The sequence below is a fragment of the Pinus tabuliformis genome, chromosome 7 (genome assembly GCF_031772625.1).
Source record: "Pinus tabuliformis cultivar Carrire ecotype Pingquan chromosome 7, CPIR1, whole genome shotgun sequence".
Lineage (NCBI taxonomy): Eukaryota > Viridiplantae > Streptophyta > Pinopsida > Pinales > Pinaceae > Pinus > Pinus tabuliformis.
The window spans coordinates 577,989,596-578,003,111 of NC_142293.1; the positions used below are offsets into that span (position 1 = coordinate 577,989,596).

Genomic DNA, 13,516 nt, shown 5'->3' on the forward strand with positions numbered 1-13,516 from the left:
CATGATGAACTTGGCGGCGTGGTATTACTGTCCCATAATAAAATCTGGTAGCTCTATCCCTCTTGGGCCTTCCCAAGAGTTGGCATAGTTGTAAAAATTCCTTGTAGATTCAAAGTGCTAATTGTAATATGCTAAAATAATAGACTTGAATCTACTCTACTCATCAACGGAAACAATTAAATGATCGTGAAATCATGAAGCATACAAGAGAAATAATTCAATCAACACATTACAAAATGATTTCCTGGGGAAATCCACAGCTAAAAACCTTTTTTATCTGTATATTGCATTAGTAAGAAAATATGAGAAGATTACAATGCTTTGCTCAAGCCCAAGCAACCCCTGCACTATCTCTATCTGTCTCACAGCTTCCTAGACAAACCCAGGTCAATACTTAACCAATTTTCTGCCTTCCCAAGTCCCTATTTCCTTGGGAATTAGCCCCCTATTAATTAGAGAAATTCCTCAATATGAATTGCGCAATCCTCATAGGCCTTCCTCTGACTGCATGCACCACCTCTACAATTCAGATGATCATACAATTGATAGTACAATGTCCCTAAAATCCAATCTCAGTTGGGTCTTTCTCTTATCTAACATGCATGAGTTAATTATGATTGAATCTTCAGTTTACTCGTTGACCACTGCAAGCAACACCACACTCCATTGCAGGCAACATCACACTACGATACCTTCCACTAGTTCCTTTAACAATTGGAACTAATTTAACTGACTTTAACTCAGTTAGACTACATTAATTAATTAATTACAACGCAAAATAAACTCAACCAGGTCTCCTATAACGTAGGAGACACTCTACATGACTCTAGTTAGACCCTGAACTCGAATTAACTGAGCCAACTAAGTCAAATTAACTTAGTTAACTAATACAAGTTAAAATTTTATTCCCAATTTAATTCAAGGACAAAATTGAATTAGGATTTTCTTGTTTCATTTTCAATACTCCCTCTCAATAAGAAAGGGATTATCTGCTACCCCGATCCTGCCTCTGTGAAACTCGAATTTGTATCTTGACAATGCCTTTGTCAAAATATCTACATCCTATTCCTCTGTAGGAATGTACTCTAGCAACATGATTCTCCTTTGCACAAAATGACGTAGATGGTGATATCGAATGTCGATATGCTTGGACTGATAATGAAAAACTAGATTCTCAGAGAGTTTGATACAAATTTGATTGTCACAGTAAATCACAGTAAGATCCATCTGCTGACCAAATAACCCAACAAGGATCTTCCTCATCCAGATAACTTCACAAGATGCTTGACTAGAAGCCATGTACTCTGCTTCTACTGAACTGAGTGCAATTGATCTTTGCTTCCTGTTGTACCAAGAAACTACCGTTGACCCAATAGTGAAGATTCCCCCTGATGTACTCTTTCTATTAGATGGAATCCCTACCCAATCTACGTCTGTGAAGCCTTGAAGCTTCACTCTCGATCTTCTCGGGTTGTTTCGAGTATGATTTTGGAGGAAAAAAATTCTTCTAAATACGAGATTCGGTGTCTGCCTATTTAGTTTCCCCAAGGTTTGGCTACGACGGTGATGCTATGGAGGATGCCTGCCTCTGCGGCCACAACATCTCAGCTTTAGGTGAATGTTCTTTACAATTTTTTTTAAGCTACAAAGACACAATTTTCCCGGTGCTCATGCTTCCGACTATCTTACATGAGGGTTGCTCGACTACAAGTTTAGCTGCTCTTCTTAGGTGAGCTGAGTCAAAGAACCCTCATCTATTTTGGGGTTTGTCGTTTTTTAACTGGGTCCTTGAGATTTTTTTCCTTATTTGTTTCTAATAATCCTTTTCTATGTACCTTTATAGGTATGACCGAAAGCTTCCACACTAGGCTATTTGTCCTCGAATCTTTTAGTTCAGTTGAGGATAGTCATACTCACATATGGGTTCTATATTTCCAGGTTTCTGCTCTTCCACCTCTACGCGAAGGCTTTCCATTACTGTGATAAGTTTAGATACATATATGTATAATGTGTATCTCGTATTTTGAAAGGCTATTATTGCCATAATACAGATTTTTGAATGTTACTCTGTCTTCAGTTAGGGTCTTAAGGTTTTGAATGTAATCGCGTCGTGTTAAGTGTTGAATGTGTTGTTGTAAGAGAACTTTGTAAGTTACACAGGCTATGGCTTATGCTCCAGGACCTTGATGACATTGTATACATTTATTATTTTTCCAAGATCTATGGAAAGAACTTGAGGTTACAATTTGGTTAGTTCGACCCTGATCATCTTAACTTAGAACTTACTGAATTTCGTTTATTCTTGTGCGCTCTTTGGCTAATGTTGTAGAAATCATTTTCAAACTGATTTACAAAGTTTATATTGTTCATATCTATGCCTTACAATAAGGAATTAGTTACTATGTGCAAAGTCAAAATTATGGACCATGTATTATTTGGCAAGAGCTAACCAGCCATACATTGGGTATTAAATGCCCCTATGTAGGCTGGCCAGCTATGTATGTCATGGGCGCGCATCATGTAACTCCAGCGAGTATGTTTGCCTTTCCGGCAGCCGATGCGGGACCCACCAAAACCAAAACGCAGCTGACTCCAAAACCAAAATGAGAGCGTGCCAAAACGCATTCGTTTCCCGTTCGAAACTCTGCAAAGCGCCTTTAGGAAGCTCTGCAACCTGCCTAGACGAAGCTCTGCAACCTGTCTGGACAGTTTTCCCAGATCATTCCTCGGCCCTATCTTCGTCACAATATTTTCGTCAATAGCCGCCAGGTACAGGTCGCTCTCGGCAGCTATAATATTGCAATTGCTGTTAGCATTTATGTTATTTCTCTTGCGTATGGCGGTCAGGTTTTTAATTTCATCCTTCAAATTCCCGTCCACGAAATGATCATAAAACTGCATGTATGCCTTTACATGTTGCTTTTATCTTCTAATGCTCCATGGAATTATTTGAATCTCCTGGGTGTTAATTGGCACAAACTGTTCTAATGTCATGTGTTCACTGTTTTTTATCTCTTGCCTGCAGACTGCCTTCACATCTAAGAAAGACTATGGTAAAGAGGAGCGTGAAGCACAATGGGCTCATGCTCAGCGTACATTACACGGTCTTCATCCACCTGAAACACATTTATTCAATGAGAAGAGCAGCTACCTAGAGTTGTCAGAAATTGCTGAACAAGCAAAGAGGCGTGCTGAAGTTGCCAGGTCAATATTTTCATATTTTGTTTAGATGAATTTCCTCAGTTGCATTTTTTTTCACATTGGTTCTCATGATTTGCCTTTTCTGATGACAGGCTTAGGGAGTTGAATACATTGAAGGGGCATGTGGAGTCTGTGGTCAAGCTGAAGGGTCTTGATATAAATACTATCCAACAGTCTTACACTGTGTGATTTTAATGTAAAGTTTTAGATATATTATTTCACTTGGTCAAATGTAAAGTGATATTCATTTTAAACTTTGAAGTTTTAAGAGAGCTTCGAACTCATTGTAACGTTTCTTTGTAAAAGACTCTGCTTTACTTACTAGTTTGGATGTGAAAGATGCATGTACATGAGGGTAACGGAATGCTGTAAAGGTTACCTAAATTGCCATTGAGCAGGTAGTGGTGTACAAGTACTTGAGCTCTGAACAGTTTAGGGTTGTTGCTAGTTTTGGGTTGTTACAAGTGGGAACATTGTTTAGTTTTGGCATGCTATTGAAGGGAATGGAGCATTGTTCTAAATGTTTGATAACCTACTCTGTTCCATCAGGATTCTTGTAGTTGCTGTGTATATGTTAATAAGCATGGTATTTTGTTACATCTTTCTTCGTTACACTTTGATGAATAACTATGGTGATGATGTACTTCCCTGTTATGGTTTATGGCATGCTTTTTATGGTCGCACATCACCGTTGATTCTGGTGTAAAGTCAATAGTGAGTGTTTTATACCATAACAATAATAGTTTTCTGATTTGTAGGAAAGCAAGTAACCATTAATGGTCAAATCACATGTTGGTCATATTCAAATCCATAGTAGAGGCATATGGAGCAGTTGGAACAATTCCAGGGCCTTTAGGCTGAAGCTAACAACAATAAGTGATTGCATAGTTACTTGCTACATCTAGTTATGTGAAATAAAGCTGATATTATCTCAGTGCAAATCAATTGTTTTGGATCATATAATTTGTCCAACATCACAAACAAACTGAGAAAACTACTGGTAAGAAATACAAACAAAAAGAAATAAGAAACATAACCTCTCCCTTTAACAGATTTATGTTATTACAGAAGAAACAACAAGTATTTAACTAGCCAAACACTCTGAGCATTTAACAACCAGTATTTCAAAAAGTATTTAAGAAATGTAATGGTCTGAGCATTGCTTTTCTATGTTACCCTTTGTATAATCTCAATATATAATCCTGCTTTTGTATATCGCAGACTCACGAGAATGATCTTCTATTCACATTTTTTAGTTTCCCCTTATTTTATTAGATGAATCCTAGCACTACCATAAACATGGATGCCCTTATAACAAAATACTACTTAATAATTTCAGTGAATGTTTTTATATTTTAAACCTCTACAGGCATCTGTTGAGATCATGGCTAAATGTACAAAAGAATTGGTAGATGAATGGGGTGACATTACAACAAGTGCAAGAGGGGGCCCTTGTGAAATTGAGATCACTAAATATATGGACAAACTGACTGCCAACGTTATTTTGAGGGCCGAGTTTGGAATGAGTGATGGCAAACTGGGAAAAGAACTGTTTGAAGATCTGATCAAGTTGGAAGAATTAATGATGCAGTCATTTCGGTTTCTATGGATGCCAGGTAGCAGGTACATGTACAAATTCCCTAGCCCTAGCCAATTGTGAGATTGGGTTCATAAGTGGCTTTTTTAAGAAATAGAATAGAACCCAATGATCAGTATTTGATTTCCTTAGCCAATTGCTAAATTGTGTTTTTAAGAGGTTTTGTTTAAAATAGAACCAAATCTTACAAATTCCCTAGCCCAATTGCCAGATGGTATCTTTAATTTGATTGAGGATTTCCAGAATATTTCAGGAATTAGCAATCAATTTAAGTTCAAGACTGCCAAATTAAATTAAAAAATGCTTTTCTTTTGAATTAAAACCCAATCAGTATTTAATTAGTCAATTGCTAGCTTCTGTTTAAAGTAGTTTAACCAACCCATAGATGGAAAGAAAGATGCATATAATGCTACTTATATAAATTTACTTAATAAAACACATTTTTACTATTCAGTGAGAAGGTTTTTACCATGGTAGGAATTACTTCCATTACAGTATCATAACCTTAAAAGTATAGGGATAATTTCTGTTATAATTTGATGAGTCTATGAATGCATTTCTTCTAAAACTAATACATTTCTTAACTCATGGTTATGTATTAGTATATATAAAAGAAGAAAAATGAGATGATTGTACCGTTTGTGATGGGTAGATTTTTTTCAAATGTCAATGTAAAAATAAAATCATTAAAGAAATTTGTCCCTCTTTTTTCTTTCATTTCTTATATGTTCTTTATATATTATTTATATTAGATTTTATATTTGCTATATAAAAAAGAAAAGTTATGCCATATTATATAGACTCTTCCACCTCCTCCGAAAGGAAACTTGTTTTAGCAATGCTTTTACTCATATTATGGTTCCTTCTTATCCCTATAGGAATGCCAGGTTTCTTATGGTTAATTGTCCTTATTGTTTGACATTACTCATTATACACAGACCAACAAAATGCACCTTACAATACATTAAGTGGAATAGAAATAAAAATCAATCTATATTTATAATGCAATTCCTTTCCTTTTATTATAAACTTCCATTCAACTCCCAGCTCAGACTATGATTCGTCCTATTTCCCAAATGAAATTCCTTTCAACAATGGTCTCACCTCAGACTATCATTCCAAATTGTGAAGATGCAAATCTCACATACATGATTTAACAATAAAAATTTTGTTTACTCCCTTATGTACTGGGTCAAAACAACTGACTGCCAACATTATTTTGACCCAGTACATCTGTTATGTTTCTTATTTCTTTTTGTTTGTATTTCTTACCAGTAGTTTTCTCAGTTTGTTTGTGATGTTGGACAAATTATATGATCCAAAACAATTGATTTGCACTGAGATAATATCAGCTTTATTTCACATAACTAGATGTAGCAAGTAACTATGCAATCACTTATTGTTGTTAGCTTCAGCCTAAAGGCCCTGGAATTGTTCCAACTGCTCCATATGCCTCTACTATGGATTTGAATATGACCAACATGTGATTTGACCATTAATGGTTACTTGCTTTCCTACAAATCAGAAAACTATTATTGTTATGGTATAAAACACTCACTATTGACTTTACACCAGAATCAACAGTGATGTGCGACCATAAAAAGCATGCCATAAACCATAACAGGGAAGTACATCATCACCATAGTTATTCATCAAAGTGTAACGAAGAAAGATGTAACAAAATACCATGCTTATTAACATATACACAGCAACTACAAGAATCCTGATGGAACAGAGTAGGTTATCAAACATTTAGAACAATGCTCCATTCCCTTCAATAGCATGCCAAAACTAAACAATGTTCCCACTTGTAACAACCCAAAACTAGCAACAACCCTAAACTGTTCAGAGCTCAAGTACTTGTACACCACTACCTGCTCAATGGCAATTTAGGTAACCTTTACAGCATTCCGTTACCCTCATGTACATGCATCTTTCACATCCAAACTAGTAAGTAAAGCAGAGTCTTTTACAAAGAAACGTTACAATGAGTTCGAAGCTCTCTTAAAACTTCAAAGTTTAAAATGAATATCGCTTTACATTTGACCAAGTGAAATAATATATCTAAAACTTTACATTAAAATCACACAGTGTAAGACTGTTGGATAGTATTTATATCAAGACCCTTCAGCTTGACCACAGACTCCACATGCCCCTTCAATGTATTCAACTCCCTAAGCCTGTCATCAGAAAAGGCAAATCATGAGAACCAATGTGAAAAAAAATGCAACTGAGGAAATTCATCTAAACAAAATATGAAAATATTGACCTGGCAACTTCAGCACGCCTCTTTGCTTGTTCAGCAATTTCTGACAACTCTCGGTAGCTGCTCTTCTCATTGAATAAATGTGTTTCAGGTGGATGAAGACCGTGTAATGTACGCTGAGCATGAGCCCATTGTGCTTCACGCTCCTCTTTACCATAGTCTTTCTTAGATGTGAAGGCAGTCTGCAGGCAAGAGATAAAAAACAGTGAACACATGACATTAGAACAGTTTGTGCCAATTAACACCCAGGAGATTCAAATAATTCCATGGAGCATTAGAAGATAAAAGCAACATGTAAAGGCATACACGCAGTTTTATGATCATTTCGTGGACGGGAATTTGAAGGATGAAATTAAAAACCTGACCGCCATACGCAAGAGAAATAACATAAATGCTAACAGCAATTGCAATATTACAGCTGCCGAGAGCGACCTGTACCTGGCGGCTATTGACGAAAATATTGTGACGAAGATAGGGCCGAGGAATGATCTGGGAAAACTGTCCAGACGGGTTGCAGAGCTTCGTCCAGGCGGGTTGCAGAGCTTCCTGAAGGCGCTTTGCAGAGTTTCGAACGGGAAACGAATGCGTTTTGGCGCGCTCTCGTTTTGGTTTTGGAGTCAGCTGCGTTTTGGTTTTGGTGGGTCCCGCATCGACTGCCGGAAAGGGAAACGTACTCGCCGGAGTTACATGATGCGCGCCCATGACATACATAGCTGGCCAGCCTACATAGGGGCATTTAATACCCAATGTATGGCTGGTTAGCTCTTGCCATGACAGAGGATGAGGACCATGATGACGTGTGTGCAGAGTCCGTCCATGGTGTTCAATTTGGGTAAAATACACTGTACGGGAGGGAGTTCATTGGGATGCAAAGTGTTTAATATGGAAATAAATGTTGACTTCCAAAATATTTATGGGTGAATGACATGAGTGCAAATGGCAGTGTTTAATATGGAAATAAATGTTGACTTCCAAAATATTTATGGGTGAATGACATGAGTGCAAATGGCAGACTTTGACTTCGAAATCTTTTTTGTTGCACATGCTGTAATTGGGGTAGTTTAATAGATTGTTTTTTACTTGAAAGTTAGGGAAATTTTGGTTATATTTTGAAAAAAATTGGTAGGGATTTAAGATTTTAGGTGTTCTAAGGATTTGGATGGTGTTGAATTTATTTCCACCATCAAAAACATGATTCAAAAACTGTCTCTACAAGTTTTTTTGAATTTTTTTTGCCCGAATTTCGGTCACTTTTAACAGGCCAAACAAATCCTCCACCTACATGAACGACAACATTATAATCTAGGTAATGAATTATTTAAAACAAATCCTCCACCCGCATGAAGGACAACATTATAATCTAGGTAATGAATTATATGTATGGGAATTTAAAATAATTGTTTTTAATATGTAAATTGTATTTTAAATCTCAAGAAAATTTAATGTTTTCTTATATTTTTTTAATTAGTTAGATTGTAATAACTTAAAATTATAATTTCAATTATTTATAATTAAATTTGACACGAAATTGATTAAAAACTATTTTAATTTTTTAATTCGTTCAAATTTAAATCCCAAGAAATGAGTGAATTTAATGGTCATTATTTGATCTTTTTTCTAAATAAATAAATAACAGAATAAAATAAATAAATAATTATATACTCAACTTGAATTTAAAATAATTGTTTTTAATATGTAAATTGTATTTTAAATCTCAAGAAAATTTAATGTTTTCTTATATTTTTTTAATTAGTTAGATTGTAATAACTTAAAATTATAATTTCAATTATTTATAATTAAATTTGACACGAAATTGATTAAAAACTATTTTAATTTTTTTAATTCGTTCAAATTTAAATCCCAAGAAATGAGTGAATTTAATGGTCATTATTTGATTTTTTTTTCTAAATAAATAAATAATAGAATAAAATAAATAAATAATTATATACTCAACTTGAATACAAAAAAAAATTGGCCTTCTTCACCATAATTCAAATATATAATTTTTTTATAACATTACAATTATCTTTATTTTAAAATATAAGATAAATTTAACATTAAAAAAAAAAACATTATTATAAAAATTTAATAATTTAGAATTATAATTAACAGTTATTTATATTTGACATTAACTTTATATATAGGCATGTTTATTTTGAAAAAGAGTTTGTAGAATTTTGACTTTTATCGAATATTTAGTAATCACATATGAAAGGTTAAGATTTATTTCAAAAGTAATTATGCATTTTCTACTCTTATAATTAAATTGATTAATTAAAAAAATTTGTCCTATGAATAAAGCTCATGTCAAATGAGCTATGGTTTTTGAGCATGTGGTATCAGTAGACCATAGTATTGCAACAAAGGGTTAACAATCTCCATGGTAACGTGGGGTGAATCTCCATAGGATTTGGGTGATAATGGGAGGTCTAGCGTGACTCCCTAGAACCAGCAGCGGTGGTCACCACATTGCACAACTACTCCAACAAGTGGCATTCATGGCTTGCAAATCAACCCGTCAGCACTTGTAGTTCTCGTACAAGGCTCTCTCGCTTGCTCGCTCCTGCAATAAAAAAGACAAACACAATGGTTATTCTCTCCTCCAAGCATTTCTCTCCCCATGTCTTTCTCTCCTAGGTTCCCTCCATCTCCTCCGACTCTGACTTTGCAACACTGCCAAGTTGCCTCCTAATGATGAATCATAACAGGGGCAGAGGTCGACATCCTGGAAAAGGCAGGGGTCGTGGATGTCCCCACACCACCTTTGACGACGTCACTGTTGTTATCATGTTCAATTATGGTATCCCTTAATCTATACGGGGAGAGGTCCTCGCCATGGAGGAGGTTGACACCCGCAGAGGTCGTATGATTCTATGGGCCCTTCAGAACCTTCTAGGTTGCCATCTCTAGGAAAGAGCTCAAGAGAAGTTGAAAGACTCTAGCTGGATTGCTGAGCTCTTCGCCCAGCAAGTTCACTCTTTCTCCTCCCTCAAGTGCTTCGCCGAAGACCTCCGCGTTGAATTTCCTCCAAATATCCTGCCCCCCTCTTCACCCATTCCCTTTCCCTCATACTCTCCTCCAGTCAACTCCTCTTCTCTGCCTATCACTAACACCCCTGTGGCACCTCCCCCACCCACCCATGCTCTCGTCCCTCTAGCAGTGGACGCCCCTGTCCTCCCTGTCCCAATCCCTATGGTGACTTCATCCTGTAGGAACTCCCGATGGACTCTAGAAACATGCAGGCCCATGGCAACGCTTAGGTTCAATGTGGCTCTAGCATGGCGACCATGTAGTTCCAATGCGATAAATTCTAACCCCTCAACTTCAAAACAACTCTCAGGTCGGTACTCTTGGTCTAGTTTGGCTTAGTGCCAATCTTCCAACATCAATTTTTTTGGCTTGGTTGGTGAATCCACAACACAGAGCATCGAGGCTCAATGATATTTTTTTTGCACCTACTTAGTTTTGGTCAACAATTGAAAGCTATAGAGATGCTAGGATTTTTGCACATTATTTTGAAAATTGTTAGTTTATTTGTAAGACTCCTAAGCTCTGGTTTCCCCTTCCTAGGGCAGAGTCTTCTAGCTCATCTTTGATTTCCTCATACAGAGGAGGAGACTGCTCTCATGGATGTAAACTATTTATATTTTTTATTGTTAATATAATGTAAATACGTTTTCTTATATATATATATATATATATATATATATATAATTAAACAATTTTTTATGATTCTTTTAATGTTGATAATATGAAATGCATTATGAAATAAATATTTTAATAGTCGTTTAACTTATATAAATACATTAATTATAATGAAATTAATGCTCATAACAATATCAATAACCAACAAATCATTTTTCATTAGTCATTTAATCCTCTTCCCTCTAAAACCCCACATGGCACAGTCAACAATGTGTTGAAAATGCAGCAAGAAAGTCACAATTTTGATTTTTTTCCTTAATTAAAAGTGAGAAAATTCAAAATCTCACATCAACAGACAACTTTCAGGAGTTAACTGAGGTAACTTAACACTTGTCACTCAGTTAAGAACACTCAATTTGAGTTAATGAGTTGAAGTTCAGTTTACTTGAGTTGATTCCTAAAAAATAGGAGTCTGACTGAGTAAATTAAAGTTGGAGACACTTGAGTTTCGTTCTAAATGATTGATTGCTAATTTGTAGCAATCTATTTCAGTTAATTTGAGTTGTTGTCAGTGTAACTAGTTCTCATTGTCAGTAGAAATAGTGGAGGTTCAATCAAGGGTGTGTAACTTTTTTCACACTGAGTAATCATCCAGTTAACTGGTCAATCGTCTAAAATTAACTCATGCATGCAGAGAATTCGAGTTACCCAGTTAAGATTGGAGTTCAAGGGAAGTGTATTATCAGTTGTAAACTATTTCAAGTTGTACAGGTGGTGCATGCAGTCAAAGAAGGGCCTAAAGGAATTGCGCAATTCTCAATGAGTAATTTACCTAAGTAATAGGGGTTAATTCCTCATCAAACAACGCAAGGAAATAGGGGTTTGGAGGATTGAACTTTTGGATATGTATTGGCCAAGGTCGATCAATCAGGCAGAGGGATAGACTATAAACTTGTAGGGTGTGCTCAGGCTTGAGAAAACATATGTATTTCTTCTCTATTATCGGAATAATGCAATATAGATAGGAAGGGGTTTTGAGCAATTGCTTTCCTCTAGATAAATCTTTGTGCATGTGTGATGTTTCCTTTTGCATGTCTAACTATTTTTGTTCTCTATCGTGAATCTGCTTCCACAGATCAGTAGAGTAGCTTCTAGTCCTCTGATTTAGTAAATTTCATGAGCAATTTCGAATCTACACACTAATTTCTACATAGTGCCAGAGCTAGATTTGTATTAATTTCTACATGGTATTAGAGTCAGGTTCATAATATAGAAGATATTTCGAAGTTGTCATTGCAGGGGGTTCAAATTTGAGGATCAATGTTACAGGTTTTCTCCAGGACTAAGAAGATGGCTTTCAATGGACTCAGGCTTGAGTATGCTTTGGAACGAACCACAAATTTTGTGGCATGGAAGATCCTAATGGAGGAAGTATTAGATGATAATGGGCTACTAGAATACATCAAGACATATGTAGAAAAACCATTAGCATCTGATGCCTAGGATCTTGCTCAATGAAGAAGTATGTGGCTTAAGCGAGGAGGATCATATCATACGGAGTTTGGGATCATATTTTCTCAAATCTCCACGGGAAAGAGACTTCGTTCGCGATGTGGAAAACACTGACAAATTTCTTTGAAAAAAAATTGACGACAGGAAGCTGGCACTCAAGGACAAGCTGTTGGCATTATGATTCAAGTGTTGTCCTTGATGGCAACTCACTCAGAGGATGGTACAAGTGCTCAGAGGTTGGTACAAGTGATGGCATCTTAATCAGAAGACAGATCTCAGTACAGCATGCCAAGGAAGCTCATACACGCCGTTTCGTTAAGCCCAAGTCGCGTGTACACGCTAGTTCGATTCATAAAAAGCGCGTGTATGTGGAAAGGTTCCTTTGGTCCATGGTGGTTAGTCCTTGGAAGTTGTGCCTATGATTTCGGACCATTGTGTCTCGACGGGCGTGTCGATCCCTAGTTTTGAAGTTGATGGTATTGTGTTACTATGGTTTTGGCTCTTGGTATTGAGCTAGGCCTAAGACTATATAAGGAGAAGAAGATCATTAGGCAAAATCATCTTTCGACAAGGGCTTGAATATCTAAGAGTGAAAGAGATCTGATTTGCAGGTGCTGGGTTGCTTGATCTAAGCCAAGGAGAGATCACATTGGTTGATGGAAGACTAGATCTAAGGATAGATCGGGATCTAATGGTTTGAAATGCACTATCATGATATGGTTGATTATGCTTATTTCTAGATCTGCATATTGTCGCAATGCTATGTTCTGGGTCTAACTAATGTCTGGTACAGCTGCAAATTGAGAAAGTTTATTTTTAGATCTGTACGCAGGTTGGCTTCGGTAAAAGAGCGTGTATACGCGGGTTTGGCTCCTTGAAGTAGCGTATATCTTTTGAAGCTTGTTTTTGGGTTTACAGTGGGGTCTGACAGTTATTGCAGAGTTCTGTAGTCTGCTCTGTGTTCTGATAACTGGTGATTGACAGGGTTCAGTGGTTCAGTGATTCAGAGTTTGGTTGTTTTATGCTTCAATGATCTGTTGTGGAAATTGAATGAATTGTGGTCTTCAGATTGTAATGTTGTGCTTCAGGAATATTCAAGTCTGAAAATGTATGAAAGGTGATACCTGAAGAAAAGAAGATTGTAGGTCAGCACCTACGTACTAGTATCTTGGCTAGTACAAGAACAAAGGGGGTTGGAGCTCCCTTCCAAGGAAGTTTGGAGAACGAGAGAAGGTTGTAGCCTTCTGCAGGTTGTAGCCTGCGTACTGGTATAAGGCTGCACCAGTACAAAAGAT

General features: G+C 36.4%; 1 protein-coding gene, 1 long non-coding RNA gene and 1 pseudogene across 4 annotated transcripts; 2 read left to right on the forward strand and 1 right to left on the reverse strand.

Moving 5' to 3' along the window:
* Positions 1-1,473: 1,473 nt before the first annotated feature.
* Positions 1,474-2,281, forward strand: LOC149248741 (uncharacterized). Its single transcript, XR_016265771.1, has 2 exons — positions 1,474-1,614; positions 1,844-2,281. It is a non-coding gene; the product is annotated as an uncharacterized LOC149248741 (long non-coding RNA).
* Positions 2,282-2,703: 422 nt separating this feature from the next.
* Positions 2,704-3,691, forward strand: LOC149248742 (plasma membrane ATPase 4-like). 2 transcript variants are annotated; one of them, XR_016265772.1, is made up of 3 exons: positions 2,704-2,769; positions 3,026-3,204; positions 3,294-3,691. XR_016265772.1 is itself a non-coding variant. In XM_089456107.1 (2 exons), exons 1-2 carry the CDS (start codon positions 2,993-2,995, stop codon positions 3,388-3,390), a joined length of 309 nt encoding a protein of 102 aa, XP_089312233.1. In that variant the 5' UTR covers positions 2,942-2,992; the 3' UTR covers positions 3,391-3,691. The 2 variants fall into 2 exon arrangements, 1 of the variants encoding a protein (XP_089312233.1); XM_089456107.1 differs by lacking the exon at positions 2,704-2,769 and having other exon boundaries at positions 2,942-3,204.
* A 2,889-nt stretch (positions 3,692-6,580) lies between these two features.
* Positions 6,581-7,775, reverse strand: LOC149248743 (plasma membrane ATPase 4 pseudogene; annotated as a pseudogene). The gene is made up of 3 exons (XR_016265062.1): positions 7,503-7,775; positions 7,068-7,246; positions 6,581-6,978 (listed from the first exon to the last, which is right to left on the reverse strand). The product of XR_016265062.1 is annotated as a plasma membrane ATPase 4 pseudogene (transcript).
* Between the last annotated feature and the right edge of the window lie 5,741 nt (positions 7,776-13,516).